At 40.0% G+C, this 22,239-nt stretch overlaps 3 protein-coding genes across 23 annotated transcripts in view; 2 read left to right on the top strand and 1 right to left on the bottom strand.

Annotated features, from left to right (window-relative positions):
* Positions 1–22,239, top strand: part of LOC108032084 (neurobeachin) — a 191,716-nt gene that overhangs the window by 85,587 nt on the left and 83,890 nt on the right. For 11 of the 21 annotated variants that reach the window (XM_050887981.1, XM_050888004.1, XM_050888015.1 and 8 more), the window contains exon 1: positions 14,741–14,861. The exons of the other annotated variants lie outside the window; for them this stretch is intronic. The gene's annotated coding sequence lies outside the window, so the exon portion shown is untranslated. Of the gene's footprint in view, positions 1–14,740; positions 14,862–22,239 lie in introns of those variants that run through there. 21 annotated transcript variants of the gene reach the window in all.
* Positions 1,569–14,577, top strand: LOC108032124 (probable serine/threonine-protein kinase fhkB). Its single transcript, XM_050888026.1, has 2 exons — positions 1,569–2,364; positions 12,927–14,577. The coding sequence occupies exon 2, from the start codon at positions 13,286–13,288 to the stop codon at positions 14,552–14,554; it is 1,269 nt and encodes a 422-aa protein (XP_050743983.1). The 5' UTR covers positions 1,569–2,364; positions 12,927–13,285; the 3' UTR covers positions 14,555–14,577.
* LOC108032113 (trichohyalin) lies at positions 18,588–21,113 on the bottom strand. The gene is made up of 2 exons (XM_017105949.3): positions 20,249–21,113; positions 18,588–19,845 (listed from the first exon to the last, which is right to left on the bottom strand). Exons 1-2 carry the CDS (start codon positions 20,843–20,845, stop codon positions 18,697–18,699), a joined length of 1,746 nt encoding a protein of 581 aa, XP_016961438.1. The 5' UTR covers positions 20,846–21,113; the 3' UTR covers positions 18,588–18,696.

Raw genomic sequence — 22,239 nt, forward strand, 5'->3', positions numbered from 1 at the left:
TTTGGGTCAGCATTTTGCTAGCCCTAAAAACTATATAAAATCCAACAGACTATTGCTTAAGCGTTTTAAATAAGATCTATTGCCCAAAATCTCCTCCAAGTGCTGCATTCACAACAAAAATCACAGCCTAACCTCAAGGATTATTTTTAAGTAGTGAAACTCACTTACTTTTAACCCACAACAATTTGCAGCAAATTCCCAACACTCGGGGCCCGAAAAAGTATGCAACAGAATTTTGCACTTTACTCATGTCAAAGATGCCTCTACTTTTTCCCCTCTTTTAAATTGTAAGTGGGCAAAGGTCTTGTCTGCACCATGAAAAAAGAAAATAAAACATGTTTATATATATATAAATAAGAAAACTTTTTGCGACCCATCTAACGTACTTTTTCCCACTCTGTTTCTTTTCAGGTGAGTAAACGCAATTTTCCTTGGCCAGAAAAAGAACACATTGATGTGTAAAAGTGAAATCCGCTTTGATGTTTCGTGCGGTTTCTTCACCCGGGGAAATCTATGAATATGTGGAGGGTATTGGGGGGTATATTTTTTCGTTTAAGGTAAGTTTTCCTGCAAAATTTGCGGTATGTCTCATATTTGCGGCATATCAATGGGAAAACTAAGGAAAAGCAAAAGGACAGCTAAACCAAAAATATCCTAATTACTTCATTAAATGTTTGCCTAATTTCCTTCAAATTAGCTGTGTGTCCTGTAGTGTTGTAGCCCCCAAACTCCAGCACACACACACACAGCGTCTTATTTGTGCTTAATGACTGCCACTCGAAATACCCATTAAACCACCCATTATTCTGCCATCATTAGGCGAATCTCTTTTTCTCGATGTGCGTTCGAGCGTTGTAACTGTTGCAGTCCATCTCGGGAAAATGTAAGGAAAACTGACGAAAAGCATAGCTTTGAGGGGAGCTTTTCCGACGCTCTTAAATTGAAATTTGGAATCCACCATGGAGTTAAGAGAGCTTGCGGTTCTAAGAGAGTTGGGCGAAAAAAGGCAGGGCGAGGGGTTTGTTTTGCTTTCGGTTTGTTTGATTGTTTTAAATGGCTCTAAAGTGCCAGCAGGGGAATCCGGAAAAAACAAGAGCCGGACAAACGGAAATTAAAGTTGTAAAAGATATTATTTGTTGGGCTTCATTTAAATTACAAAGCAAAAAGTCGAATTATAAAAAATAAATAATATGAATAATATAAATATAGTAAATTATATTATAATAATAAAAATATTTAACATTCTAAAAAAATGAAATATAGAAAATTATATTAATAAATATGTACTACAAAAAAAATTGTATTTTATGAATTGTTGAATATTTTAATTTAGCATTTCAAGAGAGATTTGTTCTTGAAACTTTATTTTCTTTGTTTTAAATTATTTTTTGGGATACTTCTTTCTTTTTTTTTATATAAAAGTTACTGTTTAAAGTGTTTCTTTATATTTAATTGTTACTTATATAATATTTTTGAATTTCGCACACATTAATTTTGCATTCCTAGAGAGTTGTGTTCTTGAAAACATTTTTTATAAGCTATAAATTAGTTTTAGGAAGCGCATTTTTTTGTATTTTTTGTTATAAATACTACTTCTACTTTTGACTGTTACATATAGAATGTTGTATCAATTTCAAACAAATTCGACATGCAAAGCGCGCTCTTAAGCCGGCTAAAAATGATCGCCATGCTCATTTAAACGCGATTTTCCAGCGATTTTCACCTGCTCGAAACTCCAGAGCTTTTCCTTTTCACCACATCAAAGGAGCGATGTTAGAAGAGAGAAAAATCGAGAGAGAGGAAAAGAGATGAAAGGCCGAGGAAGAGATTTTCCGATGCAAATGCCGCTCGGCTTTCCCTTCGGCACTGGTATTAGTGTATTAGTGCTCACACACACGCCGGATGCTGACTGTTTGCAAAAAGAAAATGGAGCAGAAGGCACAACAACACAATGTTGCCCGCCATCTCTCCGGTGCTCCGCCGTGTGTGTGCGTGTGTATCTGTGTGAGTGTTGCGGGTGCGTGAGTGTGCGTGCTCGGCGCTGCTCGGCAAAACGAACGCTCGTCTGCAGCACTTATCTTCATGGGATAAATCTCGCTGCTGGCCGCCGCAGTCTGTTTTCTATACGGGCGTAAAGCGGTCGTCGAGCACGGTTGAAAGCAAAACAAAGCAAGAAAAATACCAAACAGCCAAATAAAAAAAAAAAACATCCAAAAATACCGAAGAATTTCCAAACCAAAAATCAACAAAAACATTAATTTAAATTAAAAAAAAATTAACCATAAAAATTTGGAGAAAAATAAAACCAAACATCTAACAAGCGGCAAATGCACATAAATAGCTAAAGGAGCTAAAAGCATAAAGGTAGCCTTTCAAAAACTACCCATTAAAAATATAAAATTAAATAAATAAAAGAAATATAGAGAAAAACATGCTTTAAATATTAAAAAAAAACATAAACAGAAGCAAACGCCGACGACTTCGTAAACGCGCGCCCAAAAAAGTGTGCTACACAAAACGCAACGCAATGCATTTTTTATAATTCTCAATCGCAAATTCCAAATGTTTTTTATTCGCCTTGCTTCCAAATTTTTTTCAAATATTTTTTTAATGTTCTTTGCTGTGTGCTAAAGTGAAAAATCAAGATACAAAAAATATATTTACATACATATATACAAGAAAATGTAAACAAATGCTAATAAAAGCGAAACCTTTGCGTGTGTGCGTGTATTTATTTGTTTGATTGCTTGCCTGTGTGTTTGTGTGTGTGAGTGTGCGTTTGTGCGTGTGTGTTTGCTGAAGCATAAAAACAACAATAAAATATATTACAAAAAATAAAAGCGAAGAAGAGAAACAAAATGAGCTAAAGAAAAGTCCAGAAAATGGAATTGGGGAATATGAACAAGAAGCAGAGCGATAACAATTGTAATAAAAACAAGCACATAAACAGCAATGCCAGCAACAACAACAATCGACTGTGTATGTGTGTGTGAGGGTTTTCCCTGCGTGTGTGTGTGTGTGTGTGTCAAGGAAATCATCATCAAAATCATTATCTTCATGTTCAGTTTCAGTATCGACGAGTCAGATTTATTGAGGTTTTTTTGTTTTCACATTTCTTTGACATTTTTCCTAATTCTTTCAGTTTTTTGGCAGACAAAAATAATAAAAATTAAAATAATTTATTTAGTGATTTTTTAATTTCAAAATTTAATCTTTAAATTGCTTATTTTTTTTATAAGAATTTTAATGTAATTAAATCTTTTCATTATTTTCTTGTTTTTATGTTTCAAATAAATTAAATTCAGTGGCTTTAATTAAGATATTAAAATAAATGTAATTGAGTTTTGCTTATCTATATAATAAAATATGAGCTCAATTTCAAAGATTCCTATTTGTTATGCTTCAAATAAATAAGATTTTTTAAATTTGATTGCATTAATTAGGAGATTAACTGATTATTTCCCAACTAAATAAATTATCGAATCAGTTATAATTGAACTGAGATCTTCTAAAACGGCTCATCCTTCAAATTCAACCCGTCTTTAAGACTCAATTAAAGCCAGGTTGTCGGGCTTTTAGCCTTTAACACCCGATTCATTACTATTTCAAACGCACCATTTATGGCTGCAACAATTTTGATTTGACTTCCAGCCGCCGAGCACCCAGGCGAATTCATCTTCATTCAATATATAAACCTTTTGTTCGACTAATTGTTTATAGATCGTGGCAGTTGCTGTTGTTGTTGTTGTTGCTGCTGCTGCTGCTGTGGGGTTATTGTTGCTCTAATCAATGAAGTCCATTTCGAAAGAGGATTTATTGTGTTAAATGAGGGGAAATGGACTTGTGGGGATTTGGTTGTGGCAGATGCAAATGACTAATCTAAGCTTCTGCACCAGCACATACACGTACACAAAACACCCACGTCTATATATACATATATATGTGCATCTGAATATATATATATGGTTAAATATATGTATATAGAGAGAGAGCATGCTATGCACGAGCACAGCTTCGAGGCAGAAGTTGTTGGCTTAAGCTTTTTGGCTTTAAATGTTCAATATTCAATTACACACAAGTTTGGCAATGGCGTGGCAACAATAAATAATTAATTCAATTAGGCTATAAGCATGTGATTGGGCCTCTGGAGAGCTGGAATTTTGGGCAACCTTTATTTGTTTTGGAAAGTCGCAATTATAAAAAGATGGGGGGACAAATTCCAAAAATATTTAGTATATACAATTTTTTTTTAAGATTTTAATTTAGTTAAAATGATAAAAGTCCCAAAACCAATCCTGTTTAATCTCTAAATGTTGAGCATTTTTCTTTCAATTATTTTATTGACATTAAACTGAGAAAATAAATACCAACACGCTGCAATGAGCTTCAGCTTGCCCTAAAAGTTAAGAACTTAAACTCAAATTCATTTTGAATGACCCAACTCAAGTTCAAAGTTATTTTTTTTGACTCCGCCTTGACCCTTGAACCGTTCCAGATAATTTCTTTCTTTTCCTTGGAAAAGTGTTTGAATTACGTTCGGGGTAAGGTATTTTATAGAGAGCTGCAATCACTGTTAAAGTCCCACTCTCCTATTCTGTCTTTCAAGGATGCTGCCAGGGTTTTTTATATTAGGGCACTGCGAAAAAGTTTTTAGTTCTATAAAGAAATATATTTATTTCATTTAATTAAACTCTATATAAACATATACTTATTCAATGGTTTAAAATGTCGTGAATGCCTTCAAACTATTACCATTAAAATAATATTTTTTTTGATCCTCAGAATTATATTTTGTTATAGAAATATATATATATATTGGACTATCTTAAGCCCAAAAATTCATAAGTAATGACTCTATTTCGTGTGATACATTTTTTCAAGTGCTGATTTTCCTCCTTTTCGGCATCTTTATAGCGACCAAGCGAGTGTGTGTTGATGTAAGGAGCAAGTGTAAATAAAGAAAAGTCGTGCCCGTTGTGCAAGCACTCAAAAGTGGCTGCACACACACGTACCTCTGGGTTTCACCTGCAGTCGTGGCACGTTTCTGGGAGCTTGTAGCTCCCCCTTTGGAGGAGCACTTCCCCGCAGCCCACAGCTTCGTTTCCTTTCTTTGCTTTTTACTTGATATACTAGGGGTTTTCGTCGTCTGCCTTTTTGCCCCCTTCCGCCCTTTTTTTTTTGGAAGGGTTCTAGGCTAAGGTTTTCAACAAGCACTCGTCGTCATCGATGTTTGCACGTTTCGCTTTATTTATTTGGAAATCTTTTCTTATTCTGTCCTGTATTTCCCCTGCCCGGTGCCTTTCTCTTTTTCACTGACAAAGTGTGTTTGTATTTGCTTAAAAATCAATTACGTCATCATTGTAAAATGGCAATTGGATATATTATATGTATATAGATAACGATGGCAACTCTGGCAGTTGGCTTGCTCTTACATAACGATGGCAACCCTGCCAGCGCCAGCGCCACTCGCTCTTTCACCATTTTGTTTGTTTGTTTGTTTATTTGTCGGCACTCTTCCACTCCACCACTTGTGTCAATACTTATCGGGCGATATTAACGTCACTGTGACAGGGTTCCCACCCCGTCCGCCGTGCCCCAAAAAATGTTTTCCACCTGGCATCTGTTTGTGTCACATGTCTTTTCCAAAACCACCCACCCCACACGACTGCCACTCGGCCAAAAATCTTCCTTATTGTTTGCGCCATATTTTATTTATGTATGTTTTGTCAATTTTTGTGCAACTTTTGCTAGTCGCTTTGTGTGACTGCCTTTTACCCTTAACCCTTGTGACCCCTCCCCTGCCGAATCGTAGTAAATGTTATAACGCAGCAGATTTGACAGCTCCTTTGGGCCATTTCATTTGTGGCAAACTTTTTCAATGGCCGTCAAATAATGCAGCCAACATCCCAGCCATCTGACATTGAAAGGTGTTTGTGTGTGTGTGTGTGTCTCTCCGGAGGGGGCGTGGTCATGGGGGAGTTCAAATTCATTCCATTATTGTTGTTTTGTGTCAGATGCCCAATGGGATTTCCTGGTGCTTATCATCGATAGGTTTGTGTGCTGACAATTGGAAGGAGAAGGTGGTAATTGGATTGTTTGGAACTATTGTTTGTCCGATAAAATGCAATCGATAAATTGGTTTTATTAAGGCTTTATTTATCGATGTAACTTGACTACATCCCAATATCCTCGATAAATACATTTTGTTTAATCGATAGTTATTTAGCCGTAAAGTATTTACAAATGTCATCGGTAAATTGATTTAATTGAGGCTTTATTTATCGATCTATGTAGATTACATCCTAATATCCGCGATAAATAAATTAAGTTTTTCGATAGCTATTCACAAGTGAAATATTTATAAATGTTATCGGTAAATTGGTTTTATTGTGGCTGTATTTATCGATCTATGTAGATTACATCCTAATATCCGCGATAAATAAATAATTCGATAGTGATTCACAGATATTTTTATATGCTTCATTAAAAACTGAAATATTTCCCTATTGTTCGTGGGTTCAAGAAATTTCAATTAATTTCGCTTTTTATATACATTTTTTCACATAGAGCTATGACTAATGGATAAAATAAGCCCATCAGATGGTTGAAAAATAAAATTATTGAAGGCTCTCGGTAAAAGGCCAGATTTCCAGCAAAATGGCAGTGAAAAGGCGAATGCAAACGAGGAGTGCCAAGGTCCAATGTCGGTTTGCCGCTCCCCGGGATTATGGCCGCCCATGAATCGGTCGAAAACATATTCCAATCTCCCACCATCCTACCATCTTTCACTCTTCTTATTTTTCCCCGACCATCCAGCCATTCAATTCGAACAGATTTCGATGTATAAAACGAGGAAAAAATACGAGAAAAATGCGAAAAAAACCCAGCTGAGAACTGTAATTCATTTAAGTGTTCCATTGAGTGGTGTGCCCAGCATGTGTGTGTGCCCCCATGAAATTTCATATTTTTAATGACCATCTGAAGGGAAAAAAGTGGAAAGCGGAGATGGGTAGAGTCAATACAAGGGATCCAGACGGGCATCGGACCGCTCACAAAAGGCATTCTTCGATGCGATGCGAAACTGAAAGCAAACATCATGTGCGCCGGGGCTATAGGAAATAAAATAAAATCCATATATGCATACTTTGCATATTAAAAATAGCATGGGAAAGGAATTTGAATGCAAAAGGATATAATGTGATGGTACACAAAAGAGGAGAGTTGCTTAAGTGCAATGGCCATGCGAAAAAATTCGTTGGACTTGAAGATTTCGCCGCCCCTGTGACGGCTGTAATTCTTTGGTTAATTATTTCGCAACTCCCGCCACGACGACCACATTCTGCAAATCTTCGACAGCCGCGGGCTTCTACATCCACTTCCTCATCCACATCCACATCCACATCCACATCCACTGGCACATTCACTTCCACTTCCAGATGAACTCGCTCGTCTGCCGCTGAAGATGTTCTTAATGGTTCAGTTGTTTGCTCAGCAAATTGAACGAAAACAAACTTCAAAAGTTTGCACCACGGATATGCAGATGGCACGAGAAGTGCTGGATTGAAAGTGGTTTGGGGGAGGTTTTTCGGAGAGTCTCAAGATTAAAGATCCGCAGAAAACGCTACATATCGTTTCTGCACATCATATGGTTTTTGTTAATTTTTAAAAATTCGCGAAATTGTTGAAATAATTGAAATCACTTATTATAGTGTCTAAAAGTATGCAAGAAAAATATAAATAAAAAATAAATCAATTTTTTTCAATAAAGATCCGCAGAAAATACGACATTATTTCAATATATATATATTAATTATTTTTTATAAATATGCAAATTTATTTAAATAAGATAAATCACTTTTAATACTGTCTGAAAGTATGCAACAAAATTTGGTTTCCTTTTAAAACATGTCCTTAAAACCTCACTGATTTGACAAAAATGATAAAACAAATGCCCTAACACACTTTCTACAGATTGTTAAATCATTGCTTATTCAAGATACAATTAGTATTGGTGTTAAAATAATTTAAAATAATTTTTAATCGGAATTCCGAATATGCCCACAAAGCGATATTTATTAATGGCATTTCTTGCTGGTTAATTCAATACTATCATTTTTTTTTTTTTTTTTTTTGGTTAATTCGATTGGGTTAATTGACACTCCGTGCGCTCCAATTCATCTGAGATATGGCAGATAGGTATTCATGATGACGACCGCAGAGTGCGTGGCATAATGATCTCGTGTTTCTGCTGGTTTTTGCGGTCAGCTCGCGAATGTGGATTGCACAAATTGTTAACTCGGCCACTGGAACTAGTGTGCTGTGCTTCACTCTGGTCAATTTGGGTACATACATATGTGTGCCTCTCCTCCCCATTGAGTTTGTTGTCTGTATGTAATTGTTTTAAAATTGTCACAATTGCTGGTCCCTTTTTTGTTTTTTTTTTGTTTTTAGAGGGGGCGTGGCAAGCAACAAGGGCAAGGTTGCTGCAGTTGACAAGCCGCAGTGGCAAGCTTTTTAAAAATTTATGCTGCACAGGGCAGGCACAAGGACAAAAAGGGGGTGGGGAGGTGAAAAAATGGGGTTGGGTCAGGGGTTCCGAAAAGAGGTTAGTTAACATATGACCTGCCGAGGTCCGAGCTCGGTCCATCTCCTGCATCCGGTTTCCACACACAACACACAACAATAAAACGAACGAACGACGCAACACTTATGTTGGTTTACTTTTGCTACCAGCACTTTTCCGGGCCCCCCTTCCCCCCATTTTGCCACCCTCCCCCTTTCGGCCACACAATAAAGTGCAGCCAGCAGCCAAGAAAACTGCTGCAGCTGAATTCCAGCAGCGTGACAGTTTTGCGTTGAAGTACATATATAACCTTTAATGGGGGAAAGTCCACAGGCTAGCTTACTATCCGCAAGATGAAAACGAAAAAAATAAAAAACAGAACAATAAATATTATATTAAATATTTATTTCGGCCTTGGCCCATTTATAGGTCCTCGCCTCCGATATAGTGGACGGTTATTATCTCGCCATTGCATAGTCCCAGAAATTGAGCCGTATCGAATGCCTCCAGCTTGAGTCCTTCGGACGCATAGAACGCCAAGTCCTCCAGATAAAATCCATGTGTTTCGGCATAGTTGATCATCAGGAGCTTCAGGGGCTGTCCTATGTGAATGGGGAACGACCAGTGGCGCTCGTCGCGTTCCACCGTCAGATAAATGTATTCCTCCATTTGTATAAGAAAAATATTTCAGTTTCTTTTTTATGAAAATCTAATGCTTTTAACTTGGTAGCAGGATTTCAACTAAAACAAATGTTCTAATACATTTTGAAGTGGTTGAAAAAGCATAGCCCACTCAGAACTGGGTGAATTTGAGATCGTAGGATAAGAAGAGATAAAAAATTGTGTTAATTTTGAGTTAAGACATTTCAAAATATACATTATCAAGAATTATAAAATTGTTCATCAATTTTAATTTAGATAAATAAGTTTTTTTTAAGAGACTATAAAAAAAATAACAATGGGAGTGTTCACACTAAAGCAGCAGTGTTCACACAACAGCCGTAGCGTTCACACTAGTACTCCAATCAGCTTTTTGAAAGCGATAAAAGAGAATTACAAAATTAACAACGACTTGTAAGCCATTAAAAATCCCCTATCAACCTGTTTACCAAATACTTAAACGTCATTATGGCAGTCTATAAACAGTACATAAAACCATTTGCCATTTCCCCTCAGGGAATTTGCAGTGCGACTTTCTTGAATTGCCTGGTTTTCCGCATTTTCATTTTGTTTGTTGTCTTTGCATGTGTTGACCATGACATGAACTCGTGTGTGACGAAAACAAATGACTGACGCAGATGTAATGGCATCCCTTGCCGACTTTGCCAACTCTGCGGCCCAGTCTCTTTCTGTTTCTAATTAAAGGCCATGCAAAAGCAAAAAAAAAACAATAAAAAAATGGACGGGGGGACAAATTGCACAAACTGTGGAATTTAATTTTATAAATACAAAAAAAAGGGAGAAAAAGCAATGAATAAGAAAAATAGCGAAATGAAATTAATGGATCTCGTGTCTGCATCTCTTTCTTTCACTTTTCGCTTTTGCCATCTCGCTCCCTCACTCCTGGTGACCATAATCACAGCTGCATTGTGTATAGCAATTAAAGCAACAACAAGAAGGAGGGGGGAAAACTGAAGAAAAACGGAGGAAAAACTGTTGGAAAAATCACGGGCGAAAAGCGGGGGGAGTGGGAAAAGTTCTTGTTGTTTGCTGTTTTAATGGTTTTCAATGATTAAATTGTTGATAACAATTTTAAGCTGTGCCCGTTCAGGCACCACTCCTTCTCAAGCCATCTCCTTCGGGCGCTCTATAGGCATCTCCTCCGCTCCCTATATAGATGTATATATATCTATCAAATATATAAAACTGTTTGCGTGTCCCTCGTTAGCATCTTGTTGTTTTTATTGTCCGTGGACTAACTTTACACAGACTATGGGCCATGTAAAGTTGAACATGGGCATAACAATGTGCCCTTAACTTGGCCCACAGACTGCAGTTTTGTGCCCGTCTCTTTTTAACCTTTTGCAGCCATCTCCCTCTCTCGCTCTTTATCTTGCTCTGTCTATCTTGCCGTCCCTGTCTCTGTCAATTTCAATGTGCAATTACTTGGAATTTGTTTGAAGTTTTCCAAGCAGCAGCAGCAGCAGCAGCCGGAAAAGTTTTTTCCCTTTTCCCCCGTCGCACACATTAAAATTTAATTAGAGAGTGCCTCGACATCAGAAATCAAAACAAATCGGGCGAAAAAGTTTTTCAGCAAATTGAGCCGAATGAGAATTTTCGGTTTGAGTTGCATAATCTCAGTCTGTCTTCCTTAATTTATTGGGGGCATTCATTAGTTGTGTGATTTCCTCTTAAATGTTGAGCTTTCAATTTGTCAACTGATGTACGAAAACTTTCAGGCACTCTTCTTGTGAAATGAAATGTGCACAAGCTGGGAATTTATTTTAATTTGATTAAAAGTTTCTTATAAAAATGTAGACTTATTTTTGTGACTTCATGGTTCAATCGAAAAATATACCTATATATATTATTGTTTTGGGATTTTAGAAAAATCACTTTTTTATTATTTTATTTGCTAGAGAAAAGTAATTTCTTGCTGTGCGCTGCCTTAAATAAACTCTTTTATTTCGCATATCCTGTTCTGGCCTCCTCAATTCGTTTCGCGGCTTAGGCATTCTCCTCTGTGTTTTGTCCTCCGCTTTGGGGGTCCATTTGGGACCCGAGGCCCGCTTTGTCATGCTAAGGGTTAAGCCGAAGTGGTTAGAAAGAGGATTTGAGCACGGGGGTTGGGCATAAATAACGACACGTTGTGCATTTTGATGGGAACTTCAGGGTTTCTTTTTAGCTTGGGGATTGGCCACGGTATATTACTGGGTAGCCTCCCCACAAAAAAAAAAAAAACAAAGTGGAGATCTCGACCCTGACTTCGGTTTAGCCCTTTTCCGCATCATTGCCCCACTGTGTGGTCCCCCCAAAAAAAAGGGGTAGTTGTGTAAAACCACACGAAAATGCTTTTATGATTATTATTCGTATTTTTTCCGTTGATTTTTATGATTATTATGACTTTGATGTCTGTTAAATGATTGTAAATATTCATCGAAGTCATGTTAAATCCGTTCAATTGAAACTTTAACACCAAAAGTGAAAAAAAGGGAGCTATTTGCCAACCCCCACGAAGTTGTTTACAATGGAGTTCAAGTCCATTTAATTTTCATGGCTGTCAGTTTATCAAATATGCGAAATATTTCAAAATATATATTTCAATTGTGTAAAACAATCGAAGGGGAGCGACACACAATTCAATGGTAATCGTGGCCTTGCTGGGCTAGTGAATAAAAGAAAAATCAGGCAAATTTATTTGATGCTTTGACCAGAAAAAGTGCAAAAAAAATACTGCAAAAAATTTGTTTACACAGAAGAAGTAGGAGATATCGGGTGGGAAAACCCAACATTTTCCAGGCGCAAGTAAAAAGCAAAATGTTCAATAAACAACTCTAAGTTCACCATGAATAAGGCATGAGTTTGAGTTGTTCTGTGAAATACACAATAATACACAAAATTCACATTCGGTTGGCAGACAGTTTGAATAGGTTCTTGTGGGTAAACTTAGCGATTTAATTGAGACCAATACCAGTAGCATTGGTTATTTGCAATAGTTCACCAAATTTGGCAGACAAAAAAGAAAGTTTTTGTGTTTTTTTTTTCAATACAACTATTTGTTCCTTTGAGTATTCGTGACATTTTGTGCCGTCCCTTATCATTTTGTTCAAAAAGTTGCCGGCTTTTATTTTCGAGGGCTTTACGAGCTGTTCTATGGAATCGACAATCCCTCGGGGGTCTCGAGTTTTATGTCTCTTTTATGAATTCGAAATTTCAGCACACTCACACCGATGCCAAGAAAAGCCATTGCAAACTTTTCACAGACACACACACACTCTCACACAGAGCACAATAAGCATTAAAAACAAAGCTATAACTTTGGTCCACTATCTGCTTAGCTGCTGGCCAGATCTGCTGTAAATAATCATACACAGTATACACTCTATATACAATTTTTCCTATATATATATATATATATACATAAAAACGTAAATGTACTGGTATGTGTATGTGTCAATGTATGTGCGTTTGCCTGCCCGTTCCTTAAATTGCAACAAAAGCACGCGAGAAATCTTTAAAGCAATCAAAAAACGATTAATATATATATAGATAGTATATGTATCTAAGTAACGTATTTAATTTATGCAAATGACAAGTGCGCAGAGGCCGAGAGAAAGGCGTGAAACGACAAACGACAAACAAATTCGAAATTAATTTGCATTGAATAACAAAGGAAACGCTTCGGTTTCAATTTCAATTTCAGCCAAGGATACGTCGCAAACCCTTAGACAAAACAAAAAAACCAAAAAAAAAGAGGAGAAAAAACTGATACAAAAGAGAAGCCAAATGAGGGAAAATGAAGTGCCAAAGTGTTGAGAATAAAGCGAAAGCCAAGAGACGAAATTGAAAGCGAGTAGAAAAAGGTTTCGGTTTCTCCGGTGAAGCGCGTTCACTTCCGTTTCGTTGAGTTTCGCTGCGTTTCGCTGCGTTCCGTTCCGTTCCGTTCGGTTACGTTCCGTTTCGCCTCGTTCCGTTTCGTTTCGTTCCGCTAACCGATTGCAACCCTGCCGCTACCGTTCCGTTTCGCTCGGCAGACATTTAAATGGCTACCAGCTGCTGCTTATGATGGAGACATTCCTCGTCCTGGGCCTGTGTTTCATCCTGTACGAGGCATTGGATTTCTTTCAGGGCTGCATCCACAGTAATACCCCATCGCCCAGCGATCAAATCGAGGCCTATCGCCGCGAACTCGACGAACAGCGCCAGCAGCAGCAGCAGGAGCAATTCCTTGCCGGATTGACGCCATTGCTGGGCGCTCAGTTTGCCGCTGCCGCCGCCGCCGCGGCCGCTGCCGCCGGCTCGCAGTCGACGTTGGGCAGCACGACCACGCCCACCGCCTCCACGGCCAGTGTCATCAGTGATTCGTACGATCAGGAATCGCAATCGCAATCGCAATCGCAATCGCAATCGCAGTCCCAATCGCAATCCCAATCGCAGTCGAATCAAAATCAACAGCATTCATTGAGCACACCCGGCCTCTTTCGTCCCGCCGCCTTGGGCTATTACGATCCGGAGGATCCATTGCATGCCACAAACTCCCTGCCCCGCGACTTCTACTATCTGCAGCAGCAGCAGCTAAAGAATAAGGTCAGCTCCAGATCGCTGCTCTCCAAGTTCTCGTCCACCAACTCGGATAATCGCATACATCCCGAGGCGGGGGCCAATTCGGGACATCATCACAGTGTCCTGGGCGCAGCGGCGGTTATAACCAGTCAACCCTTGCCCTCGGGCGGTGAGATACCAGCCAGTCTCTTCGATCAGCCAGGACAACCGGCTGTGGTGGTGCCGCCACTGCAACTGCAGCCCTCATCGCCGCTCTTTGTGGAGCTCAAGAGGGCCATCATAAGTCAGAATCCCAACCAGCAACAATATAGAACTCCAGCAAAGCAGGAGGTCGAAGTCGAATCGCAGTGTCCGCAGTGCGAGGAAGAGCAGATACAATATCTGGCCGAGAATCTAGACGATCTTGTGGAGTCCGAGGAGCAGCAGTACTCTCCGGGTGAGGAGGAAGAAGGGGACGACGACGAGGAGGAGGAGGAGGTCGACGACGACGACGACGAGGATCGGGAGGAGCCGCATTCGTACGTGGGAGGAGCCACCAGTGAGCCGGATATCTGCACTGCCACGCGACAGCAGCAGTTGACCCGGATCCACCACATCGCCATCGACGACATTGCCACGGGACAGGAGCTGCACCATCACCTCAGCATTTCGGGACAAACGACGTTGGGCGCCAATTCGCACGCCGACTTCAGGGAAATCGAGTGCGAGCGACTGCGACGCAAGTGCGTTAGCGTTAAGCGCATCTATAGCATATCGGAAAAGTTCTAATTCAGATCAGATCACCACTCAAACTCAATTCGATATCTCAGCCATCACACCTGTACAGCCCTTCTCCACCATTTTGCACTTGCAATCGATCTTAAAAATGAAAATCGAAAAAACCAAAAAATAGAAAACCAATCAAAATCGAAAATCGCCAAAATCAAAAGCAAAAAAAACAAAATCACCAATCAAAAATCGAATCAAAATCAAATCGAAATAAAAGCCAAATCAGTTTTCAAATTCAGCTCACCAACAATCGAACCAAATGCAACCAAAATCACAAAATTGCCCAAAGCGAAACACCCCACACAAGGTTAGCAAAAAGTACAAAAAAAAAAAAAGAAAAGAAAACCATAAGCCAACAAACTGAAAACTCAAACAAGAAAACGAAATGGAACCTAAACCAAGAAGCAAAAACCGACACAAAAGAAAAGAATTTATAGATTGTCAAAAAAAAAAGAAAGAATTTGCACAGCATTTCTCGAAATTATAACATTTCCTGCTTTTTTGTTTCTCACCTGCCTGTTCTCACTGTTCACCCGTTCTTTTCCCACCACGTTTCACCTCTGGTCCTACGGCTTGCACTTTTTCACCATAGAGCGGTTCAAGTTTTCACCTCGATTCCACTTCAAGATATTATAGCATCTATCACGATCATAAAAGGGTTGTTTTCACTTTAAATCAACAAAGAACCGATATATTTAGCCATATATTCTCGGAGAAGTGGTCACCACACGTATATTTTTCACCTTTCCGCACTTGCTTTCCTTGTTTTTATTAGAATTCTTTTTTTCTACTCACTGGACAGGAAAGAACTTGCACCCAACCCACTTTTTACATAGCGCACCACATTCCACCCAGAAAAAACTCCACCCACTCTCACTCTCTCTCTCTCTCTCTCTCTTTGTCTCTGTCACACACATTAGCCACCAATTTGTCACCCGTTTTTTCTCTCTCTGTACTGTTAAGCCCGGCTCTAATAATTCCCAACTTTTTGCAGCTGCGAAACCACTCAACACAATCGCACACGTGTGGTGTCCGAAGAGTACTAGTAAGGTTAAATCTAGAACTGCCATAACGTACAGAATCTTGCATATTTTATTTCGGGAAAAGGATGTCCTTATTTTTTGGTTTTAGAGAGAGAGTCAGAGTCTGAATTTCTCTCGAAACTTTTTACTTTTGTTTAGCTGGTTGGGTTAACTTTTATTTTGTTTGTGTTGTGCCTCGCTTTAATTTTTTTTCCTAGTTTCTGTTACCGTTTTCTCTCGGCGACTCCCTTTGTCCTGTTTTTTTTGTTTTGTTGTTTCGTCCTGTGAGAATTCCTGGGGTCTAAAGCCACTTGGGGCGGGGGGCGGTGGGGCGGGGGGCGACTGAACAACAAATATGCTAACTAGTTGGCTTTGGCCAGGTCTTTGGCCCACTCTCCACGTTCCTGGGATGGCTTTTAAACCTCTGCTTTCGAGTGTTATGCAAAGTAAATTGTACATAATTGTCAGGACTAGCAAAACACACACAGATACACACTCTGACACACACTCACACACAGATAGCCTCTCACATATATGCAAATGACAGGAGCTGAAGCCCAGGACAATGACTAATTTTGCTGTCATTGTTGGAGGAAAAATGAAAAAAAAATGGGAAAAGGGAAAAGGGAAAAGGGGGGAAAAAGGGAGAGAGGCAGAAAAGCTGTGTGGCATTACTATCATATCTTACAAATTGTCGCAGCCGACCCCCCGCTCTTCCCCTTTCTATCCCCATTCATATATGTGTATATCCTTTCAATTATTCGATGTGTGGTAGAATCCTCTCCGTTGTATTTTTTTATTCCTCGGACCTCGATTTCATCTCCAGTGACCATGTGTGTTTGTATATCCTTGGCCCGCATCAAGTTAACTTTCCCCACATGTCCTGCCTTCTCCCTGCTCCTCTCCACTTTCTCCTGCCTCCTTTCTCCCTTCTCCCTTCTCCCTTCTCTCTTCTCCCCTTTTAGCCATTTGTCTCTCCCTTTTGTGCTCTGCGTTCAACATTCAACGTTCGTAATCTTTTGGTCTTTTCTTCATCATCGTTTAGCTTGATGTGGTTTTCCCCGACTTAATCAGTTTTACTATTGTTTGTTTTTACCAAACACACACACACACACGCACAGCTACCCTCTTGCCAAATGCGTGTGTGTATACATATATGGCACACACATATGAAATGTATACATGTGCGTGCGAAATAATAGCACTTAATATGGTTATAAAAAATATACATTTATTATATTTTTTTTATATGAAAATATTTCCCTTGGTTTGTCAATATAAATTGGCTAGGTTTTTATTTTTCATAAATTATTAACCTACGAGGATAAAAAAAATTTTATGATTCAAAAAATATTTAAAATCTGATCTCCAATTATTTAAATTTAGGAATTTACATTTAATATTTTTTGTACAACATCCTAGAGGGTCTATAACTTTGCTTCCAACTGTATTTTTATGAATATTTTTTGACCAGCAAAAAAAAAAAAATACATTCCCAGAAACCTATGTTTTCATTAATTATAAGTTTAAAAAAAATATATTTAAAAATATTCCAACAACTAGAATGTTGTAATTTTCAGTTATTTTTTTAACACCATTTAAGAGGTGCTATTAAATCGCCCGACACTGTATTTTTATAAAAAACATTTCTTTTTCGCTACTTTTTCTCCCAGCCCAGAAAAGTATGCTATGATTTTTGTTTTGTGTTCGACAGACAGGAACTGGCAATTATATTGTGAAAAAGGCTGCGTGTGTGTGTGTGCTTGCAGCGGGTGGGGGATTCCCATAAATGCTACATCATGGCAAGTATTTAAGCCATAAAGGAGCATCTCGGCCCGCTTAACTCCCAGAGCCCGAAACACATTCATATCGGCCTTAACCCGCTTACATGCCATTCTCCGTTTATTTCGCATTTTTTGGTTTTGGTTTTGACGTTTTGCTTCATTCAAGGGCAATATTCTTCTGCATCATTAACCCTCTGCCGACCGCCGCCATGAGAAATGACCCCCAGTCATGCAGTCACGGTCAGCTTAACCCATTCGTGTCTGCCGCTATCTCTGGCGAATATTGCCAAAATCAAATCAATAGTCGGCCAAGTGAAATTAATTTCGCTTTAAGGAAATTTAAGTGAAACAAATGCTCCCCCCACTTACACTCAACTTAATTTACCCTAATCCGAGTGTGTGTGTGTGCTGGTCTTGGCCCCCACTCATCTATCGTGGGTTAATTCCCAAAGACGTATTAGCCCGGCGAAATTTATCCAACTTAATTAATCTCGGCGTTCTGTTCTCTGACTTTACAGAATTGATAGCTTCGTGCGAAGGGGCGGTCCTTTGGTGATTAATACCCGATTTTGCTACGTGTTTGCTTAGTTTTTCTCGAGATATGTGGATATGTGGATTCTATGGATTTTTTTTAATAAAATACAAGACAATTGTTATGAAAATGGAAGTCCATCTAATTTCTTAGGTGATTTTGAATATTTTAACTGATAAATTCCCTTACAAATGAACAAATTATTACTGTTTTAGACATTTTTTAAAAAGGTTTTATAAATTGAAGTATAGTTTTTCTAAAATAAAACTTTTAACAAATCAGTTATTTATTTAACTGAAAAGCTTTAGTGCTCTACATTTTCCCATCCCCTTTTTGAGTATATGGCATATATTTTTTAAGCTTGCCTGGTTAATTATTTTTGCAGCTGCAAATGCCGCACGATAAAGTTTACTTTTAGTTGCCCTGAATCCTGAATCCTGGGCGTGTGTGTGTGTGTATATTGAATTAATGTGTGGAGCGAACCAAAGGATAGAAAATGGGGAAAAAAACTTTGTTTGCTCTATCAGCTGCGGCTTGATGAGTGCCAGTCGCTTCGGTCTGACTGTCTATATATCTTTCTGTCTGCGGTCTGCAGTTTTAACTTGTTGAATTGACAACAAACACGGCCAGCCAGCCACCCAATGAGCATAGAAAAGTTGGCCACCGCAGAGTGGGGAAAATATAGGCGATATATGTATATACGGGCAGCAAGTTTTAATTCCGCCAAGCTGGAAAAGCCATCATCTATGCCATTGTCAATTTGAGTGTGTGTTTTGGGATTGAAAGGAGAAACCAGAAAAAAATCTAACTGAATTCAGAGCCGAGTTTCTTCTTGTTTCCGGCATTTTCCACGCGACCTTTGAGCGATCGCACAGCCAAGTTGGGCAGACAGCCGCGTTTCTGTAGATCATCTAGCTTCACGGTGATCACCGTATCGATCTCCTTCTGGCGCTGAGCCTCGGCGGCCCTCTCCCGCTCGAAGGCCAGGTGCTCGTCCTCCAGTTCGCGGCGACGAGCCTTCTCACGCTCCTCAATTTGACACGAGACACTGGTGCGCAGACAGGCCTTCTTGATGGCCTGCTCGTCGGCCTCGCGCTTCATCTGCTCCTCCAATTTCTCACGGTACTGGATCATCTCCTTGAGCTCCCTTTCCCGCTGCACATAATAGCAGGCCTTCATCTGGCTGAGGTGCTCCATTTGCTCCATATTGGCGCGCTTGAGTTCGGCAGCCATTTTCCTCTCCTTCTCGGCGGCTTTCCGTTCGTTTTCCCGGTATTTCCTCTCCAGACGCTCGTGTTCGGCCAGGAAATGCATCTCCTCGCGATTGTCCTTGGCATCCAGGATCTTCTGGCCCACTGCAAAGAGGACGTCCCGCTTGCGCTTCTCATCCGCCTCGATGGCCTCGCGTTCCGCGCGCTGTTCCCTCAATTGCTTCTCCTTCAGTTTCAGATACTCGTAGGCCCTGTTCTCATCCCGCTGATCCTGCTCGCACATCATGCGCACAAAATTGCGATGCAATTTGGTGTATTTGTTCAGCTCATCTCTGTAGGCCAACTTGCGGCGGGAGCGTGACTCTCCCTCGGCCATTTCAGCCCTCTTATACTCATCCACTGCGGCTCGCAAATCTCGAGCCTCCATTCGCAGGCGATCCTGGGCCAGGAATCGTAACTTCTCTCGATCGCTGATCTGTTCGCGAACTGCGTTTCCGAACTGCCGGCGGCGCTCCTCCTCGGCCTGATCCTGCTGCTCCACGGTGCCCCACTTGGCATTGTTGTACTCGCGATTCTTGCGGGCCATCTCCTCATCGTGATCCAGTTGGATGCGCTGGAGGAGCTTCCTCTCCTGAATCTGAGCCGTCCACATGGCACTGCATTTGGCCTCGGATATGGCACGAGTGGCTTCCTTCACCCGCACGTCGGACTCGTACTTGGCATCCAGGGCGCGATGTAAGACCTGCAAGTTGAAAAAGCTGATATAATCGAAGTCGATAAACAATCGATAAAAAATATGATGTTATATTAGTATGATATAGGATGACAAACAGGTCTCAAAAATCTGCAGTACATGTAATTAAACGATGTTCAAAATGTCGAAATTTTATTTATCGATTTTTTCGATATACAAAGTATAAAGCAAAAAATGAAACTTTTAAATTCAAAACTTCTATAGTTTTACCATATCAATTTGCTTTGATAAGAATATATAAGAATTACAGATAGATAATAATATTTAAAAATTATAAAAAAACAATCTGTATATTATTATTGATTTAATGAATTTGAGAAATCGGTTTTATCGTTTTTTGAATAGCATTATCGCTCGTTATCGATATTTTTGATAAGCAAAAAGAACTCACCTGCAACCTTTTGGCCTCGACTCGCCGCTCCTCGTTCACGTCCTCATCGGCCTCGTCATCGTTCCTCTTCTCCGTCTCCCGCTCCTTTTCCCTCCGCTGCTCATCGATGTCATGGAAGTAGTTCCGCATGCGTTCCGCTTCGGCCGTGTGATATTGCTGCTCCTCCATCCGGCGATCCTGCTCCGCTCGTCGTTCATCCGTGGTTTTCGGTCTCGCGGCCCTCATGCGCTCCAGTTCCCCCGGCGAGAGTTCCGCATAGCCCTTGGACTCCCACGACTGGCCCTTGATGTGGAAGAATGTGGCCTTGGCCCCATCGTATTTGCGATTACGGGGCGGCGCCTTGCCACCACCCACGGGGGAGCGCATAACCTTTTGTCCAGGAATGGGAACTGGATTCGGTTCCTTGGTGCCCGGCGGTAAGGGTCGCCTTTGGCCCTTGGGATTTACGGGCTTATCCTTGCGTACGCCACACTTTTGCTCCTCCTCGACGGCTGTCGTCATGGGCGCTTCCAAATAAATCGGTTTCTTTAGTCGATCATAACAGTCCGCATGAAGCTTCATGGCGGCTCGCGAACGACATGACATGACCATCGGCATCTTGGCGAAATATGTGTAAATCTATTTTTGTGCTTCGATAGTGCAGATGGAGGGTGAAAATCGCAATAGCAATTTCTGCCCTTCTCCTACAATTGTACGTATCCGAGTTCTGTTGTTCCAGCGTCTTCGTCTGTTTGTGTTTTATTGCTCGAAGGCTGTTGTTTTGTTTGCTTGTTCGTTTGTTTATCCAATCGAATCTGGCAGGTTATATAGACACACGCCCACAGCTTGCTGGGTAGAGCAGAATTACGGGGTATTTGATTGGTGGGGGGGCTTGAGGGGGTTACATTTTATCTTTACTTCCAAATATTTGACTTATTAACTTTTACTGAGAATAAATGCATTGATAGTAAGATGCAAAACCATCGATAACACTATCGATAAATTCGATTTTTAAATTAATCAGCCCAAAACTTATACATTTTCTAAAACGCTGTTTATATTCTAAAGTTCCTCATAATATTAAAAACTTAAAGACCCCAAAAAATGATTACCAAGTATCTTGGCCAACAATTTATGCTCAAGTACACTGTTCCTACTTGTTAACACCTGACCACTTGAGTGTCGTTTTTCGTCGAGTGGCAGGTGAGGAGGAAAAACTAGAGGAAGAGGAGAAAATGGAAATGGAAAAGTAGTGGGAAAAAAGGGGGAAGCTGCTGCATTTACTTCCGTCTGCTTTGGCTGCATTCGAAGGCGTTGATGCTTGCATTTTGGAATAGCCCCGACAATTTGCATTCTTTGTATGTGCCACCCTCATATTCCGCCCCTGAAGCCCCACACCACCCCAAAACCACCCACCACCTCCCTTCAAATTCAGCCCTCAGGCAGGTGGCATGAAAATTTAATTACACGCCTCGCTGAAACGCTGTGGCTAAATCTAGGGGTCGCTGGTGTACTATATATATATATATATATTTTTTTTTTTTAATATATATATTTTTTCGTGGGTGTAAACCTCTTGCCTGCAGATTAGGTTGGCGAAAAAAGGATAATGGAGGAGAAAATGGTTCAACATTTTTTAAGCGGCGTTATTATACCAGGGGCCTCTTGAGGAATGCTTCAAAAATAAAAATGCAAAGTACATAATCAGGGGTGTCATAGAAATCACCAAGATGTTAAAATTACTTTTAAACGCCACATTAGGTGTCTAGAAGTATGCAACATTATACCTCAAACTAACACTCCTTGTTTCACTGCATACCTCAGGGCTCGCAGAATGGGATTTTAAAACTCCTTAAATTTTCTTGCTCAAAAAGAGAGGGGCCCTAGTGATAGTTTTGTTCTATTCTTGGGATTCATTATAAATATATGTCTTCATTTTTTTCTTGTGCATCCATCTGAGTCAACGCGAGTCATGTGTCGAAAGTTGAGATGGAATCCGAAACCATTGACTC

The sequence above is a fragment of the Drosophila biarmipes genome, chromosome X (genome assembly GCF_025231255.1).
Source record: "Drosophila biarmipes strain raj3 chromosome X, RU_DBia_V1.1, whole genome shotgun sequence".
In the NCBI taxonomy this organism is placed as follows: Eukaryota; Metazoa; Arthropoda; class Insecta; order Diptera; family Drosophilidae; genus Drosophila; species Drosophila biarmipes.